Below are 27,568 nucleotides of genomic sequence, written 5' to 3' on the forward strand. Positions count from 1 at the left end.
TTTGTATTGTAGCCCATGCTTATACATATATATAAGTCTTATTGGCATAGGCTAAAACCTATGGAGAAATCTACAACATTGTAGAGGTAGCCATGCATTGTTGCCTTTGAGACGATGATATTACTTCTTCTCAGAACAACCTATCAACCCCACCACTACCCTAAGCTGTGCTTCTTCTAATATCATTGCTTCTATCCTGGTGGGATTGCGTTATGAATACACTGATGAAAAGTGGATGAAAATCCTTCAAGACATGCGGGAGTCGTTTGAAATAATTTCCTCTCCCTGGGGCCAGGTGATTATATATTATAATGATAACTCATTTTATGACTCTCTAAAGTTTTTTTTTTTTTTATTTAAATTAACTCCTGACATGATCAGCCAGGGTTTGGGGTGGGAGTAGTAACGTCTCTGCTAAATGGGGCATCAATGTACCAGCTGAGTACTGGACACAGATACTAGGACATATGTAGGCAAAGGGTAAAGCATTGAATCTGATTGTTAGGGAACTGGACGACACAAGACAGGTGATGCCCTGGCACTGACACCAGCCCTGCTGTCACTGCCTAATTGCCTCGACTGCCCTAGGCGGCAGCGGACACCTGTTCGACAGTCCCTAGCCTATTTAGGTGTGATACAGAACATGGACACACTAACCAAACACAAAAATAACAAGGTCAGGAATGCAGGTCGGAAACTAGCAGTCTGCCCGGCACAAAAACGAAATCCAAAGAGTAGTCAAAAGACAAAGCCAGAAGTTAAGGGTATCAGAACAACAATCAGGAAGGAACGCTAGGCCAAGATACACTCGGGGTACAAGGCTCTATCGCAGACAAGTAATGACTGACATAGGAGTGTATTTATGGAGAATGGTGTCCTAGCCCCAGTCTGTAATTGGAGGCTGAGACTCCAACCTCAAACACTATTCTGACCTGAATGGCGGTGTCAGCTGCCAGTCAGTTCAAACATATAAGCCACACCTGAGCCAATCGGCGAATGCGCCCCTAGCAACCCGGTTGCCAGGGATGTCGTCGGCAAAGGGCCAGCACGCTCCGGTAATGCGGGGAGCTGGCCGGCTTATGACACTGATAGACTCCATCTGGCTGCAAACAAAAAGTTGTCCTGTATTAGTGCTGTAATCACCTGCTCAGATCATCCCACCATTTATGTATGCTTGTATCTTCTGTAGATGTATGACATGTTTCCAAAGTTCATGCAGTATGTACCTGGACCACACAGAAAAATGTTTGACCTTCTGAAAGAACTAAAAGAACTTGTGAAGGAAAATGTAAAAATTCATGAGGGCACCCTGGACCCTTCCTGTCCTCGAGATTACATTGACTGTTTCCTCATCAGAATGAAACAGGTAAAGGGTTATAAGTGTCTATTATATGTATCTACCATATATTCAGAATGCCCTGTCTACTGTATGTCACATATCATTCTTATGTGCCACAACTCCCATCACCACCATGGGCAAACTTTCAAACTTAGTATTTTGGGCTGTTTTTGAGTCAATTATGGTTTCTAGCATTGTTTCCTCAAACCCTATTGGACTAGTGATTAGAACTGAGGAGTACATAAATATATTGGATGGTCCTTCTACATATGATTTCAGAATGCTTCCCGAACATGGTTGAAACGATACCCTATTTCCTTCTCGATAGCCGTACAATGTCGCCAGCAATAATACCTATTGGTTAAAGTAGTATGCCAGTAATTATTTTTTTTTAATCAACTGGTACCAGAAAGTTATATAGATTTGTAAATTATTCTATGTTCTGGAAGGAAGTGGTGTGTATTCTTTCCAGTCTGACACAGTGCTCTCCGCTGCCACCTCTGTCCGTTACATAAACTGTCCAGAGCAGGAGAGGTTATCTGTGGGGATTTACTTCTGCTCTGGACAGTTCCTATCATGGACAGAGGTGGCAGCAGAGAGCACTGTGTCAGACTGAAAAAAAAAAGTCAACTTTGTGCAGGACATGCAGCAGCTCCATGAAATGTTAAGACTGGAAATACAACAAGAGGTCACCAACTAATTTTTTTCTTCACAGGAAAATTTAGATTCCAAAACCTGTTTCGATAAAACAAACTTGGTTGCAACAGTATTTGACATGTTCCTTGGGGGAGCTGAGACTACCTCAGTGACGCTCAATTTTGGTATTTTGTATTTCATCAAGTATCCAGAGATCCAAGGTAAGATACTTCAGGGGAACCTACCATTATAGACACCTTAATTTATTCACGAGCTCTACTATGTTGATCTGAAAATTCTTAACTTGTTGCCAAGTTCAGATACATACAGTACAGCGACTTATCCCAGTATATGTAAATTTTCATGTTTTAATTCAGACAAACTTCATGAGGAAATTGATCAGGTGATTGGAAAGACACGGGAACCAAAATTGGAGGACAGAAACCAGATGCCATACATGAATGCTATGATCCATGAGGTTCAGAGAATCAGTGATACCCTCCCTCTGGGTTGTATCCGTTCTGCTACCCAAGATGTGACACTTCGTGGATACAAAATCCCTAAGGTAGACAATATGCCAACTTTTACCAAATTTTAACTGCAAAGTATCATGTCATTAGTTTCAACCTTAAGTCGTATTCCCATGTTCCGTGCACACTTCGTGTATACAGATGGTATGCATTGAAACAGATTATCAGAACTCCTGGCATCATGTATCATTATGATGCCGGGAGTTCCGAAACTCAGACAACATACAGTAGATCTGTGTTATGCAACAGCACATATGCAGGAGCCATAGCAGTTTGCCTAAGGAGTTGTCCAGGATTTATAATTATCTTTAAAAAAGAGCACCACACTTGTTTTGTGTTAGATTGCAGCCCATCTCAATGCACTTAAAGGGGTTATCCAGCGCTACAAAAAACATGGCTACTTTCTGTAGCGACAACCCACTTTTGTCTCCAGTTTTAGTGCAGGCTTTGCACCTCAGTTCCATTGAAGTGAATGGAGCTTAATTGCAAACCACACCTTAAGGGTATGTTCCCACTGAGTAAATCAGGCCTGTCTCAGTGTGCCATAGCTTGTCTATGGGAGAGCCAGCGATCCTCCGCTTCCGCTGACGCCACTCTCCGCCCAAAGAAGTGACATGTCACTTCCCTGAGCGGAGAGCGGCGGCAGCGGAGGAGTGCACGCTCTTCCATAGACAGGCTATGCAGTGTCACACTGAGACAGGCGGGATTCTGCAGCGGAAAGATACGCTGCAAAATTCAGCCTGATTTAACTTGTGTGAACATACCCTTACTGGAGACAAGAGTATTGCTGTTTCTGAAAGAAAGTGGCCATGTTTCTGTAGCGCTTTAAATACAGCTGTGATGTAATAGTACATTCAACCTGAAGACAGGTCTGATGTTTTTGAAGAAAGCCGCAATGTATTTTCTGATTTTGGACAACCCCTTAACTTTTTTAAGTATACTTGAAAATAAACAAAGCATGGTTCTCTTTTATGTTATCAGGGTATGGATGTCTTGCCAGTGCTGACCACCGTCTTACGAGATCCAACACAATTTGAAACACCCAACGAATTTAACATCAAGCACTTCTTGGACGACAGCGGAAAGTTTAAGAAAAATAATGGTTTTATGCCATTTGCAGCAGGTAAAATGCATCATAATAGTAGTATTTGGCTTTTATGGCATTGTGGATTTTCTCATCAGGTATTAAGACTTGCAAAAACAATCAATCCCCTAAAAATGTTTGTCAGGGTTCTAAATCAAACTTAGGCACCCAGTTCTAGTTTAACATACACACTTGCAAGAAACGACATATGTTTTTATTTTATTTTATTTAATTGTTCTTTTTTTTTTTTTTTTACCAGGAAAAAGAGCATGTGTCGGTGAAGGTCTGGTCCGCATGGAACTTTTTATCTTTTTCGCCACTATCCTGCAAAAGTTCAAACTGAAGTCAGTTGTAGACCCAAAGGATCTTAATATCTCTCCAACTGAATGTGGCATAGAAAGCATCCCGCCATCTCACCAAGTTATCTTCATTCCTCGAGAGTAAAAGGAGCTTTTAGATTCTAATATTAAGTGTCTTATAGAAGATTTCCAGGATAACACTATTAATAAGCTGTCCACCAGATAGGCTATCAAAGTTTATCATTGAGGTGCCGTCCCCCGGGACCCCCACTTACCAGCTGTGTGGCATGAATACTAACTGACAATAATTTCTGAATTAGTGCAGCCTCCGCTCCTCTTTCCCACAATAAGGGCTAAGGCCTCAGGACCTGGTGCCGCCACTACACAGAGTACAGAACCAAACCCTCCTGGCCCTATTCTCAATGTGTTCAAGGCAATGAACAGCTGTTTGTTTGTTTTTTCCTGGAAAAACGCCTTCACACCTACCGTATTGCAGCAGAAAATCCGCTGCGGATCCGCAGCAGATCCGCAGCAGATTTAACTAAATGAATGAACACAGCATTAAATATGCACTGTCAAATCCGCTGCGGATTTGTAAGTGCGGATTTGATGCTGTGTTCATTCATTTAGTTAAATCTGCTGCGGATCCGCAGCGGATTTTCTGCTGCGATACGGTAGGTGTGAAGGCACCCTAAGGATTTGATTTGATATTATTAGTAGAGATGAGTGAACCTGGAGCATGTTCGAGTCCATCCGAACCCGAACGTTCGGCATTTGATTAGTGGTGGCTGCTGAAGTTGGATAAAGCCCTAAGGATATGTGGAAATCATGGATATAGTCATTGGCTGTATCCATGTTTTCCAGACAACCTTAGAGCTTTATCCAAGTTCAGCAGCCACAGCTAATCAAATGCCGAATGTTCGCTCATCTCTAATTATTAGTTATTATGAGTTAGTGCCCAACTTATATAATCGCGTGATATTTTGTAATGCTTTCTGTTATATGATGACTGTCAAAGACCAACAACCTAAAAAACATTAAAGACCTGGATTTTTTGCGTATACATAGTCTCTAGAATTTTTTGCACAATATTATATCTTCTATTAAGGGGGTTGTCACACAAAGATATCTCAAAACAGTCATCCCTGGAAATCAGTCGAGCCCCAGGGGTCTTGCTCATAGAATGGGCTGCACTTAATGTATGGTACATTTTTTGCAGCTACCTGTAATGCACAAGTGGCATGGAGCGCCATTGTACAGGGATATAACAACAGTCATAGGATTCTTGGACGTCCTGGAACATATATCCCCATCAACCAAAAAGTGATTGCTTTCCTAGCAATATTCTGTATGATAGGAAAACACTATTTAAATATAAACTTCCACCTGCCTGGCTATGTATAGGAGGGATGAAAGAATGAACAGAGGAAACTCTTCTGGTCCTGGAAAAGTGGTGATCAATAAACCCTCGATGCAGATGTTTATAGAGAATAGGTTAGATCTTAGGTTAGGGCTACATGGAGATTTGTGGTTGTGCCCCACTGCTGCATTGGTTTCCTATGGCCATTGGACTCATCTCCGTTCATTTGCGTATTGATTGTGGTATCCCACCACGGGTGTTCTTTGTCTCTCGTTTGCACCTCTCAAAAAAGCAGCTTACTTCAGGTTAAGTAGTGAGGAAGTGCACTTTGAGGTTTCACCGCTAGATGTCAGTATTACACATTACTATGTATTGCACAGCTGAAGTTAGCAATGGGCTACTGTTTTATGTGTACCATGTGCTTTTACTGACCTATAGGAAATGCTCTCTACTTATAGCCTATCTCTTTCTTTCTTTCTGCACACATTAATTTCCATCACTCACAGAGTACATTACTTAGCCCCTGCAGGAAGTCACTTGGTGGGAGGAGGTGTAGCATCAGTTCTGACCCAGATTTTCGTGGGAGAAGAAAACAGAGCAAACGTATCTGCTGTAGCCAAGCCAGGGCCTGGTTCTGCCCTGAGTTCAGTTCAGTCTGGTCTAAGACACGTGTGGTTAGATGCGGCTAGAGACAACCAGTTCTTTCAGTACTCCTACTATATCTATTATGCAGTGCTAAACACCACAAGAGAGAAGAGTCTGGGAACATCCTAGCCCATGCCAAGAATCAGTCTAAAAAGTGCAGGGCAGTATCCTGATACAAAAGAGGAACTAGCCTGGATAGGACAAAGCTACCAGGAGGTCTACGTATCCTATCTCGCAGTGCAGGTAACTGAGACAGCCCCGGACACTAAGCTTCACTTAGGTAACCACGACTGGGGCTTCTATCACCCTAGGAGGACAAGTCACTCGACACTGTAGGGCAAAATGTGGTCAGACTAAAGTCTATACATGGGTACAAGTAAACTCCTCACTCTACAAGTAGTCTCTCAAGTTCTGTCAGAGTACACTGCTACAGGGACACCCTTGACAAACTCCTCTCCTTTACGCTACTCTACTCTACTTTCAATTGTTCAAGCACTGCTACAACTACATCTACTTTACTCTACTTCTTCAAGCATCTTCTCAGCACAAATGAGTTCCAGCACTAAAGTCTGTGTAAAGATTTATCTGTTTGCTGCAAAAGAGTATTGTACAATCAAGAGACTGCACAGTAAAGCTGTTGTGTTTTTGTATCACTGGGACTCAGTCATCCTGCCCGCCATGACAGGTTGCCTTTAAAGAGGTTGTCCAGAATAAACTGAAAATCTACTACTCTGCCGGGGTTGCAGGGGACACAAGACTGCGGTATACTTATATGTTCCACTCCGCCACAGCTCCTGGTTCCTGGGTCTCCCGATGTCTGCAACTGGCATTGTTTTGACAACATCCAGTGATGTGCTGCTTCCACAGGAAATAGCTGCACACTATAATATATACTGTGCCTCCCACTATGCTGAGCGACCATTGCCTGTGGGAGCGGTACATCAGCGGATAAGGACAATTTCTCGAACTCAATATATAATCACCACATATTAACAAAACCTTCAATAAGTTGCATTTCACATTACAGCATAGACACATACAGCATAAACAATAAGAGTATCCTACTATCACCCCCACCCCACCGAACCCCCCCCCCTGGTTGATAATCTTGTACTATTCATTTCAAGATACTGTATGTTGATCGAAAAGGTTAAAGATAACAAATCCGTATGCGTTAATGTGTTAATGGATATAAGTTTTATACACAATAAAAAATGTATGCTCAATCAATGTAGCAATGTCTCCTGATATTAAAACACAATGAAGTGAAAAAATATGTGGTCAGCTCACCTCCACTTGGTACTAGATGACTTGTGATCCCGCAATGGATATGGGAGGGTGCACGGAAGATTCAACGGCGGCCAGCCGTTCAGGTAGGTAACACGAATCCAAGTGAAATGGGGAAATCCAGCACTCCAGGAAAAACAGTTTTCAGCTAAAACGATACTTTATTTTCCATATTGGTTAAAAACTTTTTCTCTCCCAAGGAGAGACCCTTCACCAACCGGTTTCACGCTCGTGGCGCTTAATCATGGTATGTCTGGACGAGTAGATCTACCCCATTTAAAACCACATGAATTACCATATTGATTACCACCTGAGGTCAGTGACATCACATCCTGGGTGGACGCTGGTCACATGATTCTAGGATGTAAACAAAGTAAAATGACACACATATTTTCAAACACTAGTCCCGTAAACGTCAATAACAGTACAACTCCCCTTCATTGTAAATAATGATATAAGAGATCGTTTTTAAAATTAAGTCCTAACGGTCGCCGAGTGTTGAGTTTGAAGATGCTTTCTGCCTCGGCGTGTAGTAACTTGCTTCGCCAGTCTCCGCCTCGGATTGGTTTTGGGATCCTTCTTATTCCAAAATAGCGAAAGGAGGATATGTCTCCTCCATGTGCCTCCAAGAAATGTTTGGCTGCGCCAGATCCTGTATTACCAAATTTTTTGGCGTCGCACATGTGTTCCTTTATGCGAGTTCGTAATTTTCTTTTCGTGCAGCCTACGTACAGTAGTTGGCATTCTATGCATTCAATGATATATACTACATATTGGCTGTTGCAATTTATGTAATCTGTGATTTTATACGTTTTTGTCTTTTGGCTATCCATGTAGTATTGTGTTTTCATTGTATATTTGCATGTGCTGCACCTCGAGTGTCCACATCTGTAATTTCCTACAGTTTTCTCCAAATTGTCATCTGCTACATGTTTGATCATGCTGGGGGACAAAATGTCACGCAAAGATTTTCCTCTCCTTGGCACGCACCTATAGCCTTCGTCCAGTATCTCTGACAAGATGGCGTCTTGGCGCAAAATAGGTAAGTGTTTGTCCAGAATTTTGGTTATTTGTGAGAATTGGGGTGAGTATTTGGTGGAGAAAGTTACATTTACTGTGGATTTTTCCTCTCCTTTTTTATTTTTATTTTTATTTTCTTTACTCCTTGTATTTTGTGGGCTCAAATAGTCCTCTCTTTTTTTCTTTTGTACTATCTTTTTTGCTCTTTTAAGAACTTTATTGTCATAGCCTCTTGTCTGTAATCTTTCCATGGCTATGTTAATTTGTGTGTCATAATCATGTGCTTCCGAACATAGTCTTTTTATTCTAGTGAATTCCCCCACTGGTATGGCTCTAATAGTATGAGCCGGGTGCTCACTGTTTGCGTGTAGGATAGAATTACCATCCGTCGGTTTCCTGTACAGAGATGTCTGCACTGTGCCCCTCTCTTGAGACCCAATCAGTGAGATGTCCAAGAATGAGATATGACTTTGCTGCAAATTATATGTAAAACGTAAATTGTTGGTGTTGTCATTAATGTATGTAACAAATCTCTGTGCTTCCTCTGAATTACCACTCCAAACCAATAACAAGTCGTCAATAAATCTTCCGTACCAAATAATACATTGTCGAAAAGGGTTGGATACTGAAAAAATGAAGTTCTCCTCCCACCATGACATATACAATCCTGCCAGGGTGGGGGAGAACTTCGCGCCCATCGGGGCTCCTTTGACCTGTAAATAATATTCATTCTTAAATAGAAAAAAATTGTGTTTTAATAAATAGTCGGTCACTTGCAATATATATTCCCTTAATTCACAACTGTATGTACTGTATTTGTACAGGTGATGTGCTAAAGCTGTTATGGCCTGGTCATGTGGTATGGAGGGGTACAGTGCAGTGACATCACAACTCAACCATTTATACGTGTTCACCCATTGGAAGTTGTTGAATGCGCTAAGGACACTGCTGCTATCCTTCAGATATCCCGGTACCCTTTTGGCCAGTGGTTGTAATAGTTCGTCTAACCACTGGCACATCCTCTCGTTTAGGGAGGCCACGCCTGATATGATAGGGCGTAGAGGGGGAGGAAATACCCCCTTGTGGATCTTCGGGAGACCATATATTATGGGGGTGGTTGGAGAAGCTGGTACCAAATAGTCTGCTTGTGACTCTTTAATAATACCTAAATGCACCCCTTCATTTACCAGATCTCCTAATTTACCCCTAAGTGCTCCTGTCGGATCTCCCTGTAATTTTTTATAGGTGTTAGCATCGTGCAAGATGTTTAATATGCCTTCTTCATAGACATTACTATCTAATATGACAATTTTACCTCCCTTGTCCGCCATCCGTATATTAATTTTTTTATTGTTTTTTAGTTCTTGTATGGCTATTTTTTCCTTCCAGGAGATGTTGGGTTTCTTGTTTTGTTGTTTTGTTGTTTCGTACAATTTTATAAGTTCCCTCTCCATGGTGAACTGGAAGTTGTCCAAGGCTTCAACGCGTGATTTTAAGGGATAGTATGCAGCATTTTTAGTGTTAATATTCGTGCAATGTATATCTTCCCTTGTGCACGAGCTTCCTTCATATTCCAACTCCATGATCTGTAGTAGGTCAGTTTGTTCACTAAAAAGTAATTCACTGAATTCATTATATAAATCGCTATCCTGTCTATTGAAAGACACAATGTCATGTTGTTTACTTTTTTGGTGAAAGAAATGTCTCTTAAGGGTTAACAACCTGGAGAATCGGTTCACGTCCATAAGCGTCTGAAAGAGATCAAATTGTTCTGTTGGTACAAACGTGAGGCCCCTTGATAATACACTAATTTGGTCCTTCGTGAGTATAGTAGAGGATAGATTTATGATGTTGTTTAACCCTTCTTCTCCTGTTTCCTTTTGTTCTGAGGCGTTTTTCTTGTTATCTTTGGATGTATTCACATTTTGTTGCGTGCGGGGTTGCGTTTTGTTGCGTTTTTGGTGCTTTTTCCCCGCACGCCTGATGCGTTTTTTGTTGTTGTTGTGTTATGTTGTAACTCATTATCCGTGTCTAGATCCGTATCCTCTTCATGTGCACCCTCCTGTTTGTTGGTTTTTCCTCTATTTTGTGTTTTTTTATTATTATTATATACTTTAGTTTGTTGTGAATTTGTGGAAGTTCCTTCTCCTTCTGAGGAATCTGTAGTTTCCACCACCGAGAAACTGACATGATTTTTGTCCTTACGTTTGCCGGTTTTGTCTTTTTTTAGAATGGAGCGAGGTGTGCGAGGTCGGGAATATTTCCAGGTATACACTTGGTCCAAAGAATAGTCCGTATTGTCCCTTTTGAACTTCGAGGTTTTAACAGAAATAATGTGCTGTTCTAATTCATTTATTTTTTGTTGTGTTTTATTGCTCAACTCACTATACTCCGGTGTGTTGTTATAAGCTTGTAGGGAATTTTTGGTTTCTTCTAACTCCTGTTTTATTTTCTCCAATTTTATTTTTTCATGTTTAATGATTAGATTAATGAGTTTGAAGGAAAAATCCGTGAGGGCTTGTTCCCATTCAGCTTCAAATTCATCAGATAACACTGTTGAAGGGTTTTTGTATATACGGAGTCCGCGTGGGATCATGCTTTTTTCCAAATACGTGGATAAAGTATTAGAATCCCACCATAAACGCAGTTCCTGTGAGCGCAACTTTTCCCATTGTGTGAACAACGTTCTACACTCCGGATTTTCATTCAGCACTGTTTCAAACACGTGTGTTAGTTTAGATCTTCTTTCCTCTTGTGTGTCACTCAAGTCAAAATTACAAATTGGATCCTGGTTCGGGGTAGTTTCCTGTGTGTTGGCTGTTAACTGAGACATTGTGGCGATATCTGTGTGTCAGGTAAAAAACAAGATTTTATCAAGGAATTCTTGGTATTTTGGAGGAACGTTTTAGTATTATGTTGAAGAAAGAAAAAAGTAAATAGTAAAACCGGAAAGTATTCCTACACTTTTTCCTATTAGTAGAATTTTATTCATGGGTACAAGTCGCTGGTTTAAAAGGTGGAGATGCATCTCAATGTGAACGAACATCCGTTTGGAAAAAACATTTTTTGTATATGTATATATATTTTTAAAGTCCTTTCACATTCATGTGCATATATGTCACATTCCTATTTGGTCTGAGTGCATATCCTTATTAATTTGAGGGAGACACGTCCACAAAAAAATGGCCAATGTATAGCAAAACACAATGAAGTGAAAAAATATGTGGTCAGCTCACCTCCACTTGGTACTAGATGACTTGTGATCCCGCAATGGATATGGGAGGGTGCACGGAAGATTCAACGGCGGCCAGCCGTTCAGGTAGGTAACACGAATCCAAGTGAAATGGGGAAATCCAGCACTCCAGGAAAAACAGTTTTCAGCTAAAACGATACTTTATTTTCCATATTGGTTAAAAACTTTTTCTCTCCCAAGGAGAGACCCTTCACCAACCGGTTTCACGCTCGTGGCGCTTAATCATGGTATGTCCGGACGAGTAGATCTACCCCATTTAAAACCACATGAATTACCATATTGATTACCACCTGAGGTCAGTGACATCACATCCTGGGTGGACGCTGGTCACATGATTCTAGGATGTAAACAAAGTAAAATGACACACATATTTTCCGGACATACCATGATTAAGCGCCACGAGCGTGAAACCGGTTGGTGAAGGGTCTCTCCTTGGGAGAGAAAAAGTTTTTAACCAATATGGAAAATAAAGTATCGTTTTAGCTGAAAACTGTTTTTCCTGGAGTGCTGGATTTCCCCATTTCACTTGGATTCGTGTCTCCTGATATTAGCCTGTTAAGCCTATTAGATGTGTTGTAGTCTGGCTCTAGTATAAGGGCACTTTGTTATAATGGTAAGGTGGCTTTTTTTTTTCATATTGGGACTGGTTTATTTTACTTGGGAACAGAGGGTTGAATATTCCTGCTATGTACTAATAATATCTGGTTCCAATTTTGTCCTTAGAAAATGTTTCCTCAGAGTCGTCTAGCTTGGCTGGAAACATAATTTATACCGGCTTTAAAACAAATTAAATGTTCTGACTGTTTTCTCTCTTACATTGTCACTTGTCCAAGTCAACTGTTATAGTAAGATTAAATGATTGTTTTGTTCATTTATATAGCACTGACATATTCCACAGCACTGTATAGAGGTCATCACGTTGGTCCCTTTCCTCCATTGGGAGGTGTCACAGTCTATCCTCAGTAAGTGGTGGCGCAAACAAGAGTACACAGAGGTACCCGACACAAACACAGGGAGAACATAAAACCTCAATACCAGTGGCGTAGCTACTATGAAGGCAGGGAAAGCGACTGCTATGGGGCCCCTGCAGGAAGGGGGCCCGAGGAAGCCTGCTCTGCCTTCATGGTAGGTACTGTATGCCACTGACAGCCAACCACTGTACCCCATTCTCCCAGGGGTTCAGAGAGGAAGAGGGACCCGCCACTGCACTGTTCAGCCCCCTCACTGTAGTGCCGGGTGAGCGGGCTGAACATCAAAAGGAGAGGAACAGAAGAGCAGGACCTGCCAGGTCCTGCATGGCACAGAAGAGGGACAAAGGACCTTATGATCACATGACACAAAGGTCCTCAACACTTCTATGTGAAGATCAGCCCGGACTACAGGAGGAGGAGGGGGGAAGCCTGGGAGCTGTAAGTGCTGTGTATGTGTGTCAGTGAGTGTGTGTATCTATGGGTATATATGTATATGTTAGTATGTGTATGTATCTGTGGCTATATATATATATATATATATATATATATATATATATATATATATAGTCTGTAACACTGGTGTATATGTGTGTCTGTGTGTATGTCAGTAGTGTCTCAAGTTATTGACAGGTTTGCTCCCAAAGATGTTCTGCGGCAGCTTCTATTAATGCTGGGCTCTAATAAAAGAACCCACCACTAATATCTGCTGCATTTTCTTTTATTTCTGGTTGAGTATTTCTTATTACACTGAGATGATTTCCCTGTGTACAGTCTACTCATGGAGTATACATCAGCACTAGTGTAATCACATTACAGCGTATATATGTGTGTATGTCAGTGGCGTATCTGTATATATGTTAATGGTGCCTCAGTGTGTGTGTGTGTATATATATATATGTGCGTCATTGTCTGTGTTTGGCGGGGGGGGGGGGTTAGGGGAGCGTACAGGATTCATGGGGCTCCGTACAGTTTTTTGCTATGGGGCCCCATGAATCCTAGCTACGCCCCTGCTCAATACAGATGTTGCCCTGATCCCACCTGAGTTCAGGACGCCTGAACCTCAAAGAATGATAGGCTTCATTGTGCCAAGGAAAATCGGCATCCTCCTCAACTATACTTGTTGGCGCTCACCCGCCTGGCAAGCAATAAGGGAGAAAATATGTTGTTTTTTTATACAAAAATTTTGGCGGAAATATATTGATATACTGTACATATACCACAAATAGTCATTTTGTTTTTGTAAAAAGGAAATAAAAAATGAGAGTTGAAGAGATTTTGAGTAATAAATTGAAGAGGCACAATAAAAACCTATGGCGGAGATTTAACAAACTGGCGTAAAGTAGAACTGGCTCAGTTGCCCCTAGCAACGAATAAGATGTTACCTTTCATTTTCCAAAGAGTTTGTGAGGAAAGAATCTGATTAGTTGCTAGGGGCAACTGAGACAATTCTACTTTACACCAGTTTGATAACTCTTCCTCCTGTGTGTGTGTGTGTGTGTTTATATGCAAAAGATTAGCCAGTGCATTTACACGTTCCGTGAAGTTGTGGATGCAAATCGAATGTAAACGCGAACGGTTTTGCATGGATTAAGGAGATAGCTAGTGGACTGCATTCGCGGACCTGGAAAAACACTACATGTGTGAATGCAGCCTTAAAGAGGTGCTCCAGCGAAAAGCTTTTTCCCAGTAATTGAAACACATTACAAAGTTATATAACTTTGTAATATGCTTCAATCACCTATCTGCCCCCCTTCCCGATCTTTTCCCCCTCAACCCCCCACCAGGAAGTGAAGTAAACTCATTCTTACCTTATGACTGTTGTCCCCAGGCTGCTCTGTGGCAGCCATTTTGTGACAATGACATAATCAAGAGCGAGGCGGGTCTAAGCCCGACTCACTTTGTCAGATGACACAGGTTGCTCAGCTCTGATTGGCTGAGCAAGATGTGAGATCTAACAGTTTTACAGAGTCAGTTAGACATCACAGGAGACAAAGTGCATCATGAGAAATCCCAAACCAGGAAATAAAGAAAAAATGAAGACACCAACTGAAGCTTCAGGGACCTGCAAACAGCGGGAAATTCAAATGGAGACAGACTCAGGAGGGATGATAAGTAGGAAAACTATGTTTATGATTGATTGGGGGGGGGGGGGGGTTGTTTGTTTTTTTTATCAGCGCTGGAGTACCCCTTTAATCTTGTATAAAGTATGTTTCCAATGGAACAAGCACTTTGATGACAATGATTCCCCGTAGAATGATATATCTTTTTCTATTTTCCCTCTGGAAGTAGGAAACGTGCCTCTCTAGTGCCGCCTGTAGGCATTTAAGGGCCTATTACACGGGTCGTCAGAGGAGCAAACGAGCGCTCTCAGCGCTCTTTTGCTCCTCGTTCCCCGCTTGCTGCCGCCGCTATTCAACGCGGCCGCAGCGAGCGGGTGAGTGCGGGAGGGGGCGGCGTGGACCTGCGGGGGGGCTGCCCGGGTGATCGCTGATCGTCCGGGCAGCCCATAGGATATAGCAGCGTCTGCAGCCGACGCTTCTATTCAACGGAGCGACGCCAGCAGATCGCTGCTATATCAGTCGCTTGTTTTTCAACATGTTGAAAAACAAGCGACTGCAACGATCAGCCAACATGAACAATGTCGGCTGATCGTTGCACTCTATTCCACGGGACGATTATCATCCGTAGCGGCCGATACCGGCCGAATACGGACGATAATCGTTCCGTGGAATAGGGCCTTTACCCTGCAGTCAGTGTGCCTCAGTCACACATTATGCTGTAGTAACACCACCACTTTAATATTCTAACCACAATTTCCTATATCTTATTTAGTTTGGAATTCTTGGAATCTTTAAAAGCTGAGAGGAACACTCCCATAGATCCCCAGTACAGGGCCTCATGTATTCTTTCATCTATACACATCAATAAGAAGCTTTGCAAACACAAGTGGTGTGTAAAACAAAAGGTTCTTAAGCTACTTCATTGTGCCAGCTCTGGGAAAGGAAGACTGGAATCAGAGAAGGAAAGTTTTAAAACTACGGCACCGATATACTACCAATATGACGGTAACACCAATATACTACCAATATACAAGCTTCTTATGCATTTCCACAATATTAAATGGGATCATTATTGGGAAACTGTTGGCTAAAAGACACCTCAAACACCTCACATGGTTATGTAGTACTAAAGGTCCCTGGCCACGCCTCTATGACACTTTGGAAAGTCTTATTTGCTACTGTGCTTGCAGAGCTAGTTAACTATGTAAACAGTTTGAGATGCGTTTTCCAGCTGACAGTTTCCCTTTAATTTATAGTGAATCTTCACAGTTTAGCACAAAAATTTGCCCTGATTTATTTCTTGATAAATCTTTATAGTAGATAGAGCTTTGTTTACCCGGTGCGTAGCTCTAAATCCCCTGCATAGACAAAGAATGAGAAATTGATGTCTGCCTACAGCCACCACTAGGGGGAGCTTAAGAGCATTGTAATTAATGAATAAACAGTATTCAGTAAGCTCCTTGGCTTTCTCTAGAGGTGGCCGAGGGAGACTCCTAACTCTTAAACAGAACAGCTGCCAAAATATACTAAGAAAAAAGTCATCATAGAATTTTTAACTTTTTTAAAGTAAACAAAATAGTGTTTAACCCTTTAAGGTCTGAGCCAATTTTCATTTTTGCACTTTCGTTTTTTTCCTCCTCGTGTTTAAAAGGCCATAGCGCTTTTATTTTTTCACCTACAGACCCACATGGGCCGTTATGTTTGGCGTCACTAATTGTACTTTGCAATGACAGACTTAATTGTTGCATAAAATATGCTGCAAAACCAGAAAAAATTTATATGTGTGGTGAAAATGAAAATAAAACACAATTTTATTAGATTGGGGAGGGGGGGGGGTTGTGTTTACGCCATTTGCCCTAGGGTAAAACTGACACGTTATATATGTTCCTCATGTCAGTATGATTACAATGATATGTAACTTTAATAACTTTTATTTTATTTGACAGCTTTTAAAAAATTAATGTCTTTTAAAAAAAATTAAATGTTCCTTAAAAATTGCTCTATTACCATCCTTATAGCGCTTTTATCCTTTGGTGTATGGGGCTGTGTGAGGTGTCATTTTTTGCGCCATGATCTGTATTTTCTATCGGTACCTTGATTGCTTATATGCGATTTTTTGATCACTTTTTATTACAATTTTCCTAGATTTTAAGCGACCAAGAATCCACAATTTTGCACTTTGGTGGGTTTTTGCCCTTACGCCGTTTACCGTGCAAGATCAGGAATGTGATAGTTTACTATTTCAGGAGATTACGGCCGCGGCGATACCAAATATGTTTATTTATTTTTATTTATTAAATGGGAAAAGGGGGGTGTTTTGGACTTTTATTAGGGGAGGGGATTTTTTTTTATCAAAACACTTTTTTAAAAACATTCACATTAATTAGAAGCCCCCTGGGGGACTCCTACAGTGATTTGCAATAAATTAGAATGTCAACAAAAAGTAATTTTTTTTCCTAGTAATTTAATTCAAAAAGTGACCTCATATACAGTATTCTACAGTCATTACATACGGAGTGAACTTTTTCAACCATTTATTTCTGTTAAATTTGATGATAATGGATTATAGCCAGAAAAACCCAAAAGTCAGTATTTCAGAAAATTAGAATAATTAACCCAAAACACCTGCAGTGGCTACCTAAGCTTTATAAAAGGTCCCTTAGTCTGGTTCAATATGCAACACAATCATGGGGAAGACTGCTGACTTGACAGATGTCCAGAAGGCAGTCATTCACACACTCCGCAAGGAGGGTAAGCCACAAAAGTTCATTGCTAAAGAAGCTGGCTGTATCAAAGCATATTAATGGAAAGTTGAGTGGAAGGAAAAAAGTGTGGTAGAAAAAGGTGCACAAGCAAGCGGGAAAACCGCAGTCTTAACAGGATTGTAAAAAAAATGCCATTCAAACATTTGGGAGAGATTCACAAAGAGTGGACTGCTGCTGGAGTCAGTGCTTCAAAAGCCACCACATCCAGACGTCTGCAGGACATGGGCTACAAGTATTGCATTCCATGTGTCAAGCCACTCCTGACTAGAGATGAGCGAACCGGCCAAGGACTGGAATCAGAAGCCAAGAGTTCAGGTTCATACGAACCCAAACCTCGGCCGGTTCACTCATCTCTACTCCTGACCAAAAAACAACGCCACAAGCGTCTTATCTGGGCCAAGGAAAAGAAGAACTGGACTGTTGATCAGTGGTCCAAGGTGCTGATTTCCGATTAAAATGTAAATTTTGCATTTCATTTGGAAATCAAGGTCCCAGAGTCTGGAAGAAGAGTGGAGAAGCTGTACACAATATAAGCTGCTTGAGGTCTAGTGGGAAGTTTCCACAATCAGTGATGGTTTGGGGAGCCATGTCATCTGCTGGTGGAGGTAGGTGTAGGTGTAGGTTCTGCTGATGTAGGTTAGTTTTCATCAACACCAAAGTCAACGTTGCCGTCTACCAGGAAATTTATGCTTCCCTGTGCTGAAAAGATTTTTGGAGATGGAATTTTCATCTTCCAGCAGGATTTGGCACCTGTCCACACGGTCAAAAGTACCAATACCTGGTTTACTAACCACAGCATCACTGAGCTTGATTGGCCAGCAAACTTGCCAGACCTTAACCCCAAAGAGAATTTATGGGGTATTGTCAAGAGGAAGATGAAAGACACCAGAGCCAACAATGCAGACGAGCTGAAGGCCGCTATCAAAGCAACCTGGGCTTCAATAACCCCTCTGCAATGCCATCAGCTGATCGCCTCCATGCCACATTGCCGCATTGATGCCCTTATTCATGCAAAAGGGGCCCTGACCAAGTATTGAGGGCGTTTACTGTACAGACTTTTCATTTGGTCGACATTTCTGTGTTAAAAACTTTTTTTTTCCAGTAGGTTTTATATAATATTGTAATTTTCTGAAATACTGACTTTTGGGGTTTTCTTGGCTGTAATCCATAATCATTAACTTTAACAGAAATAAACGCTTGAAAAAGTTTACTCTGTATGTAATGACTCTATAAAATATATGAGGTCACTTTTTGAATTGAATTGCTGAAAAAAAAAAACCTTTTTGTTGATATTCAAATTTATTGCAAACCATTGTATATACACAGTACTGATCTCCCATTTAAATGCTCTTATTAGCCGCGGTCCCGGGCTTCAGAAAGCACCCGGGTTCATGGCAGTTCGGGGGGGGGGGGGGTGGTCACGGCACGGCCCCTCTCTGAACTCCCCTAACAGCGCCATGACGTATGAGATACGTCATGGGTCGTTAAGGGAGTTAATGGACATTGAAGAATAATATTTATATTTTGTACTATATTTTGTACTGTTTTATGTGAAAAGCAAGTCCCCACCCAGCTCCATAAAGAGATTTTTTTTTTAAATAAAGTTACAAGTTTAATTAAAAAAAAAAGTTTCCATTGTGTCAAACTAGAAAAACTTAAAAAAGACTACATACATTTTATATCGCTGTAATTGTACTGAACCAGAGAATAAAAGTATAATGTTACATGGTAAAAAGTGTATATTTAACCCCTTCCCTTCAGTAACATGTATATATACATTCCTACTGCACATACCCCATGCAGTAGGAATGTATATATACTTTCCCTGTACTGATGGGGTTTCTGATTTGAGCGGGAGCGCTGCAGTGAGAGTGATCCCACTCACATCAGTGTCCGGGGCCGCAGGTAATGAGAGTCAGCTGTGATCCCGCAGCTAACTCTCATTAACCCCTTAAACGCCGTGATCTACAACGATCGCAGCGTTTAAGGTGCCGCAGTTGCGGGGGTCCTGATCGCATGTGCCGACAGGCAGGGGTAGGCTCCTTACCTGCGTCCTGTCGGATTCGCGATCTATGTGTAGAGTCTTCTCTCAGGCAGGCGCTATACATAGATCGCCGATAACACTGATCTATGCTATGCTATGGCATAGCATACATCAGTATATGCAATCTAATGATTGCATCTTTTACAGTAAAGAAAAGTGTAAAAAAAAAAAAGTGTAATAAATTGTTTTTTATAAAAGTATTTAAAAAACCCTTATACCCCCCCCCCCAATAAAAGTTTTAGAGACCCCCTTGCTCATTATAAAAATAAAAATAAATAAACATATTACATATCGTAGCCTGAGGAATTGTCCGATCTTTAAAAAAAAAACGCACCAGGATTGCTGATTTTATTAAATTATATATCACAAAAAATTAATGAAAAACGAATCAAAATGTTTTCTGTTACACCAATATGATATTAATAAAAACTAGAGATCTTGGCGCAAAAAATGACACCCCAACCAGCCCTGTAGGTGGAAGAATAAAAGTGCAATGGCTCTTAGAAGGCGGGGAGGAACATTGCATTAATTTGACCCGGACTTTTGTGCATCAAAACGGCTCTGTCTTGAAGGGGTTAAGATGTAAAAAATACAGACAAAAATCTAACATTTTCATTATACCCCTCCCCAATAAATAAATAAAAAAAGCATTTCTGCCTTTAGTATTTCGTCATTCCGTGTAGTAAAATCAAACCTTTGGAGTTGAGACCCAGTATAAGAGCAGCAGCGCCATCTGTCTACGATTCTAGTGAACTACAGAACAAAGTTTACATGCATTGCTAATTTGCTATTCTTTCTTTAAAGAGGTATTCCCATTGAAACTAATATAGTTATATTCTTAGGACTCTTCAAGTTAAATATTTTAGTAAATATGTTCATTTAGCACAGGGGTGGGGAACCTTTTCCATGTCGAGGGCCAGTCGGGCATTTATAAAATCATTCGAGGGCCGCATACCGTGCGCGGCAGTTAGTAGCGTGGGTTTGCAGCACCCAGGGCAAGGCAAGGTATTGTTCGCCTAGTGCCCCTGCTATTGTAGTTAACCCCCAGCCATGTCCCTGGTAGCCTAGTTAACCCCCCCAGCCATGTCCCTGGTAGCCTAGTTAACCCCCATCAGGCATGTCCCTGGTAGCCTAGTTAACCCCCATCAGGCATGTCCCTGGTAGCCTAGTTAACCCCCATCAGTCATGCCCCTGGTAGCCTAGTTAACCCCCATCAGTCATGTCCCTGGTGGACTAGTTAACCCCCATCAGTCATGTCCCTGGTAGCCTAGTAAACCCCCATCAGTCTTGTCCCTGGTAGCCTAGTTACCCCCCATCAGGCATGTCCCTGGTAGCCTAGTTAACCCCCATCAGGCATGTCCCTGGTGGCCTAGTTAACCCCCATCAGGCATGTCCCTGGTAGCCTAATTAACCCACATCAGTCATGTCCCTGGTAGCCTAGTTAACCCCCCATCAGGCCTGTCCCTGGTAGCCTAGTTAACCCCCATTAGTCATGTCCCTGGTGGCCTAGTTAACCCCCAACAGTCATGTCCCTGGTGGCCTAGCTAACCCCCATCAGGCCTGTCCCTGGTGGACCAGTTAACCCCCATCAGGCATGTCCCTGGTAGCCTAGTTAACCCACATCAGTCATGTCCCTGGTAGCCTAGTTAACCCTCATCAGGCATGTCCCTGGTGGCCTATTTAACCCCCATCAGGCATATCCCTGATAGCCTAGTTAACCCACATCAGTCATGTCCCTGGTAGCCTAGTTAATCCCTCAGTCATGTCCCTGGTAGCCTAGTTAACCCCCCATCAGGCATGTCCCTGGTAGCCTAGTTAACCCCCCATCAGGCCTGTCCCTGGTGGCCTAGTTAACCCCCATTAGTCATGTCCCTGGTGGCCTAGTTAACCCCCAACAGTCATGTCCCTGGTGGCCTAGTTAACCCCCAACAGTCATGTCCCTGGTAGCCTAGTTAACCCCCAACAGTCATGTCCCTGGTAGCCTAGTTAACCCCCAACAGTCATGTCCCTGGTGGACCAGTTAACCCCCAACAGTCATATGCCTGGTGGACCAGTTAACCCCCAACAGTCATGTCCCTGGTGGACCAGTTAACCCCCAACAGTCTTGTCCCTAGTAGCCTAGTTATCCCCCCCCCCCATCAGTCATGTCCCTAGTAGCCTAGTTATCCCCCCCCCCATCAGTCATGTCCCTGGTTGCCTAGTTATCCCCCCCCCCATCAGTCATGTCCCTGGTAGCCTAGTTATCCCCCCCCATCAGTCATGTCCCTGGTAGCCTAGTTATTCCCCCCCCCCCCATCAGTCATGTCCCTGGTAGCCTAGTTATCCCCCCCCACATCAGTCATGTCCCTGGTAGCCTAGTTATCCCCCCCCATCAGGCATGTCCCTGGTAGCCTATTTAACCCCCAAATAAAAAAAATAAACATCCCTCTCACCTTTCCTCCGTTCCCACGCTGTCCAGGTCCTCTTCTCTCCCAGGTCCTATGTGCCGGTCTTCTCCTGCAGGCGGCGCGCGATGAAATGACGTCATCGCGCACGGCCCGCAGGAGACTGAAGACACGCGCCGCTTTGGAGGAGGAAGGAGCCGACACAGACAGCACGGCAGCTGTCACAGAGGATGCTGTGTGCGCCGGCTCCTTCCTCCTCCAAAGCAGCGCGTGTCACAGGGGAGCCGCGGGCCGCGGGCCGCATCGGGAGGTCTCAGGGGCCGGATGCGGCCCGCGGGCCGGAGGTTCCCCACCCCTGATTTAGCAAATTTGCCTTCTTCTCCTTATATGCCGCTCTTTTTTTTTGCTCCCATTGTTTACAGCTCTTTGTCTTACCGACCACCACTTTGCTCTAAATGCTTTGGTCAGACTGATGTATGTATACCATAACTATATATATGGTTTTCAGGGCCTGTAGTCCTAAATGGAAATTTGCATATGAGAAAAAAAATAAGCAAATAAAAAATTTTTATGTGTTGAGAGGTCAAAGAGGCATTCTCAAGCTCATAAATGCAGCAAGCTGGAACACCTCCTTGCTCCCCCTCCCATTTCTGACTCTGCTTGGAGTTTAGCTTTCAGGTATCAATCAAGTTAAAGAAATAAATTATATGAAGTAATGATGGTTACATTTTATATTTGGGCTATGTTCACACTACGTAAAATAACGGCCGTTGTCCGCGCCGCAAAACTACGGCCGTTGTTTTGAGGTTCCCTATAATGACTGCAATGCAATGTAACTATGGCCTTTAAATTCACACTACGTATCAGATAACGGCCGTTGTTTATACGGCCCCGCGAAAAATGAACATGTCAATTATTTCCGTCCGGTAATACTGCAACAACGGCTGTGGATTTCAATGCGGCCGTGAACGTAAAACTTATATCTGTCAAATTAAACTTGATTTTGATGTAAAAAAAAATTCTGAATGGTTTCTCGGGCTGGGTGCAGTATTTAAAGTAAATGACCTCTTTCATCCCGTTTATAAACATGCTAGGAATCAAAATTAAACAACGGCCGTTGTTTCACGACTAGCCTGTACGATCGTAATTCTACGGCCGCAGTTTTGCTAGAAAAAGTCCGCCCGGTAAAAACAACGGCCGTTATTTAACGTAGTGTGAACATAGCCTTATAATATACATTACAATTAGAGATGAGCGAAGCGAATCTGACGAATTCTGATTTGCCGCAAATTGGGCATTAAATTTGCTTTGTATCAATTGGCAAATTCGCCAGATTCACTTTGCAAATTCACTAAACATGCCAGCTGCAATGGCAGCCACATATGTTAGCTTACAGAACTGTCTTTTGGTGTCAGCAAGGGATTATCCACAATCCCGTGCGCTCCGTCCAATAAGCTGCAAACCCCACTGTGATGTCAGCACCTCCCCCTCTATATAAGGTGATTGGCTTCCTGGAGGCGGAGAGGAGAAGAGGGTGGATTGTGGGTGGTTTTTTATGTAAGACCAGTGAAGCCATTGTCCAGTATACCAAGTAACTGGGTGACTGTTGTTCATTATAGGAAGTCACAGTGAACACAGTGTCCATCTTAATAACTTACTGGGAGGCCGTTTACCAATGTCCACTGCTGTTCTGGGAGAAAATAGATATTACGCCACTGATCCACCAACCACTACTGTCCATGGAGGAAATTGGATGATTGACAGGCTGATTGACATTTTCAAAAATTTACATTTTCCAATTGTGAAAATTGCTATTCTGTAATAGTCCCACTATTGTAGCTACTACAGTTTGCCTGTTTTATATTAAAAATTAGTTTCTATGTGATTCGCAAATATTCACAAACTTCATGAAATAAATTTCTGAGTGATTCGCTCTCAAATTCTTATTATATCACATTAAAGAACTTAATGATATCACAATAAAGAAAGAAGACTCACTGCTTAACGAGGGAAAGTTATACAGGTGAAGTAAGTAAATGATCCCAAAGTTGGACTGGCACAAACAGTATTACAGGATTCTTTGCTGGGATCACGCTCTGTTGTAATAATAAGCCAAAAATATGTAACCATACACTCCAGCAGGACCTGTGATCTTCTGCAGGGATATAAAATTCCAATTAACAAATTATCAGGTCAGCGAGTGTAGTATAAAATCAATCCAACATTATTTCGTTTTTTATATTTTAACTTGAAGTGTACCTGTAATTTCAGGTGACTTTTCCATCGAGATAAGCTGCCATTAGAGATTTGCAAAGTTTTCAAAAGTTTGGTTTGGCAGGTTTGTTGAATTTTAATGTAAAGTTTGGGTTTATCTGAACCAAGACTTAAGCGAACCGCACTAAAATAGTTAAACGATTGCAGGCATTTAGCTGTTTTATTGTGGTTCAAAAAAATTGCCTATGTATACTTACCTGTCCTTGCTTCCCCAGTGTCCTTCTTCTCCAGTGCCCAGTGTCCCTCACACCCTCACAGCCACCAAAATTATGTTTTGCCAATCACTGACTGAGATGGGATAGTGCAGTGGCCACTGATTGGCTGAGTAGCCTGTCCTGTCAGTCAGTGATTGACTGAGTGGGAGAGTCACAGGCCACTCAGTCAATCACTGGCTGACTGAGATATGAGAGGGGAGGGTGCTGTAGCATCGGTGACCAAAAGGAGGACATTAGGGGAGCGTGGACAAACACTTTTTTTTTATAGATGTGCAGCCATTATTTTTCCACCTTTCCAAACCTGTTCCACACTTCACAAAAAGTTAGGAATGAATCTCAGTTCGGGAAGTTCGGTTCGCTCATCTTTAGCTGCCATTTATGTGTACATGAGGAGCAGCACTATATCTGAAATTACATGTCTTATATATGGTATTTTTAGCAGAGTTCACAAGCTATATGTGTAATGTTCAGTTCTCATGTGGTGAATCGGTAGTAGTACACGGCCAGTGATGGTGGTTGTTGTAACGCTAGTCCAGCGCACAGCTGTGATGTTGGCACCTGCTTTGTGTATGGCCAGTTTGTACTGTTCCCCAAAATGGTTGGAGACCTTCTGGGTTGTGATGGGTCCCTTGGGCTGTTATCACGGTAGTCCTGAGGGGCAATTGACCCACCCGGACTATCGTTACCGCCACCCACAGAATGGGGAAAATTAACCCAAGGTGTGTGGCTAGTGTGTAAAGGTGCGGGTGCTGAGGAAAGGATCACTGAGTCCCGGTGATAGAAAAATAAAACAGCTTTATTGAACAGTCTCTTGAAAATACATTGCTAAGGACGTGTCAGCAGCGTCCTTAGCTCTGCACCACAACTGGGGCCGCACCACTTCCCGGGCAGGCGCTAAGCTGAGAGGAATCCTGGTTATGCTAACTGGCATGTGCACCTGCCAGTTAGCTTTTGTCAGATTCCGGAGTCAGTTCTGGGGCTGGGACTTCACCTCCTATATAAGCCTGTCCAGTCTCCTCCCTCCTTGCCTGCAATTGAGTATTTTGACCTAGCGTTTTCTGCATTGTATATCTGGTAATCTGACTTTTGTCTTTCTGGACTTTGACTACTCTCTCGGATTTGATTTCTGTACTGTGCCGCCCTCTTGTTATTGACTCGGAACCCTGATTTAGATTTATTGTGTTGTGTCTGTCTTGTTTTGTTTCGTGTTCACACTATATAGAATAAGGACCGTCAACCAGTTGTCCGCTGTCATTTAGGACTCTTGTGGCAATTAGGCAGGGACAGCAGGGCAGGTGCCAGTGTTAGGGCTGCACCTGTCCTTTGCCTTATTGCTCCCATATAGCCTGACAGTTACATGCAATTGAGTTGAGAGAAAAATCAACTTCCCAATTCCATACGCTGTGAACATTGCACCATGTTGTTCTAGAAAAAAAACAAAAATAGTTGTAGTTCATTGAAAATTTCATAACCTCAATTATAGAAGAAGAAAGAGACAGCGCCCCGGCGCTCATAGCGTAATGCTGCAGCAGATTGTATAATAAAGTAGCTAAGATTCGGTGTTGCTCATCTTTTGCGGCCGCGCTGCGAGCACGACACCGCCTGAAGCTTGATTTTTACAACTATTTGCCCGCTGCCCGTCCGGAGGTCCGAAGAATTCGGTGGAGAAAATAGAGCAAAAATCTCACTCATCTGAGGCACGATGTGTGATGTCTCCGGAGTTCAGGCGCAGAGCGGCTTTGCCATGGGTTGTAGTCCGATGGATGGAAGGAGTCATAGTGTAAAAATTATATACACCGTTATTGGAATGACGTAAAAAAACGATACGTTTCGAGGCATGTCAGATATTTATGTCAGAGGGTGTGGAAACACCCAGATTGGAATTTCCCGGGAACAGCTGTCATTGAGTGCATAATCAGCAGTACTTTCTATGAATTGACATCTAATAGAGTCAACTATGCACTATGAATTCACACAGGGCAGAAGCTACACCTACATTCAGAATATGGTAAAGGTTTTCATTAAAGATCGGTTTGGTATTAGGTAGGACTTGAACCCATGTGACACAGATTATGGGTTGTATACTTACCTTTGCACTACAGCCTTGCTCTGTTTTACCAAGAGGAAATTGACTGAGAAGTAGTTCCCAAGGGAGAGATATGATGTGCAGTTTGTAATTGTGAATCTTAAACTATTTTTATTTCTTTACTTTTATTTTTACAATACAATTAGTGTACATTTTAATTCCAATTTTATTGTCCCATCACATTTTTTAGGAGTAATACCATAATACCATTGTTATTACACTTTTACCACTATTCCCCTCCCAATAGAGAGTGTCACAAGAATGTATTTATAAAAAAATAATAATTTTAACAATTCCAAGTATAATTGTTTAAAAAAAAGCACCTACTGGTTGGGCCATAGGCACTTTCTACATAAGTAGGTTGGGAATTGACCTTGATATAGCTTCTGTAAAGAAAAAACATTAAAATAAAATGTAACTATGGACGCATTTCATATCATTTTATCATTTCAATTCAACAAGATCTTAGTGATACTGCATTAATGTTGTAATATACGGATATAGAACAATTGGTTCTGATAGTTTAATGAGAAAAAGAGATACCAAGCACTGCTGATTATGCACTCAATGACAACTGTTCCTGGAAAATTCCAATCTGGGTGTTTCCACACCCTCTGACATAAATATCTGACATGCCTCAAAACGTATTGTTTTTACGTCATTCCAATAATGGTGTATATAATTTTTACACTATGACTCCTTCCATCCATCGGACTACAACCCATGGCAAAGCCGCTCTGCGCCTGAACTCCAGAGACATCACACATCGTGCCTCAGATGAGTGAGATTTTTGCTCTACAACCTCAATGATATAACTCTAAAGATTCTAGGCATGCATGCTGTATCTACAAGATTTTCTTCTTTTTTTGTGGAGGTGACTTAGGAGCCAAATGAGTACCCCTAGGGTCTTTGCCTTATGGAGTCACAAACAACTAGTTAGATCTTATTGGGTGCAAAGATAACAACAATAACTATAAGTTCAAGCAGATAAAAATATAATAAAAAAGCCCAAATATCTATAGGAGATAATTGCATTCAGAGGTGCTTCTGGAGCCAGTCCCTTGTGGACTATTTCTTATGGGATAAATAACTGACTGGATCCAGCCTTCCCAGTCACCCAGAGCGCAGCGGCACAGACTTCAAAGACAGTCGACTGTTAAGTCGATTGCTGAGCTAACTAAATGCTTTGCGTCGTTAATCCATTAGATCTTTTTCATATGTTCTGGGAGAACAGTAAAGATCCCAATTAGGGATGGTCCGAACCTGGTTCGGACGGGGTTCGGACGAACCCGAACCATCTGCAATGATTACCACTG

The 27,568-nt window shown here is 42.1% G+C and overlaps 1 protein-coding gene and 1 long non-coding RNA gene across 2 annotated transcripts in view; both read left to right on the forward strand.

Moving 5' to 3' along the window:
- Positions 1-4,380, forward strand: part of LOC138766103 (cytochrome P450 2C4-like) — a 53,395-nt gene extending 49,015 nt beyond the window's left edge. Inside the window, exons 12-17 of the mRNA XM_069943449.1 lie at positions 135-295; positions 1,190-1,366; positions 2,055-2,196; positions 2,353-2,540; positions 3,487-3,628; positions 3,849-4,380. Of these exons, the coding sequence (XP_069799550.1) occupies positions 135-295; positions 1,190-1,366; positions 2,055-2,196; positions 2,353-2,540; positions 3,487-3,628; positions 3,849-4,033 (995 nt within the window). The 3' untranslated portion in view covers positions 4,034-4,380. The remainder of the gene's footprint in view (positions 1-134; positions 296-1,189; positions 1,367-2,054; positions 2,197-2,352; positions 2,541-3,486; positions 3,629-3,848) is intronic.
- An 8,424-nt stretch (positions 4,381-12,804) lies between these two features.
- On the forward strand, positions 12,805-23,481 carry LOC138766111 (uncharacterized). Its single transcript, XR_011358677.1, has 3 exons — positions 12,805-12,862; positions 15,257-15,489; positions 23,297-23,481. It is a non-coding gene; the product is annotated as an uncharacterized lncRNA (long non-coding RNA).
- The last annotated feature ends 4,087 nt before the right edge of the window (positions 23,482-27,568 follow it).

This window comes from Dendropsophus ebraccatus, chromosome 10 (assembly GCF_027789765.1).
Source record: "Dendropsophus ebraccatus isolate aDenEbr1 chromosome 10, aDenEbr1.pat, whole genome shotgun sequence".
In the NCBI taxonomy this organism is placed as follows: Eukaryota; Metazoa; Chordata; class Amphibia; order Anura; family Hylidae; genus Dendropsophus; species Dendropsophus ebraccatus.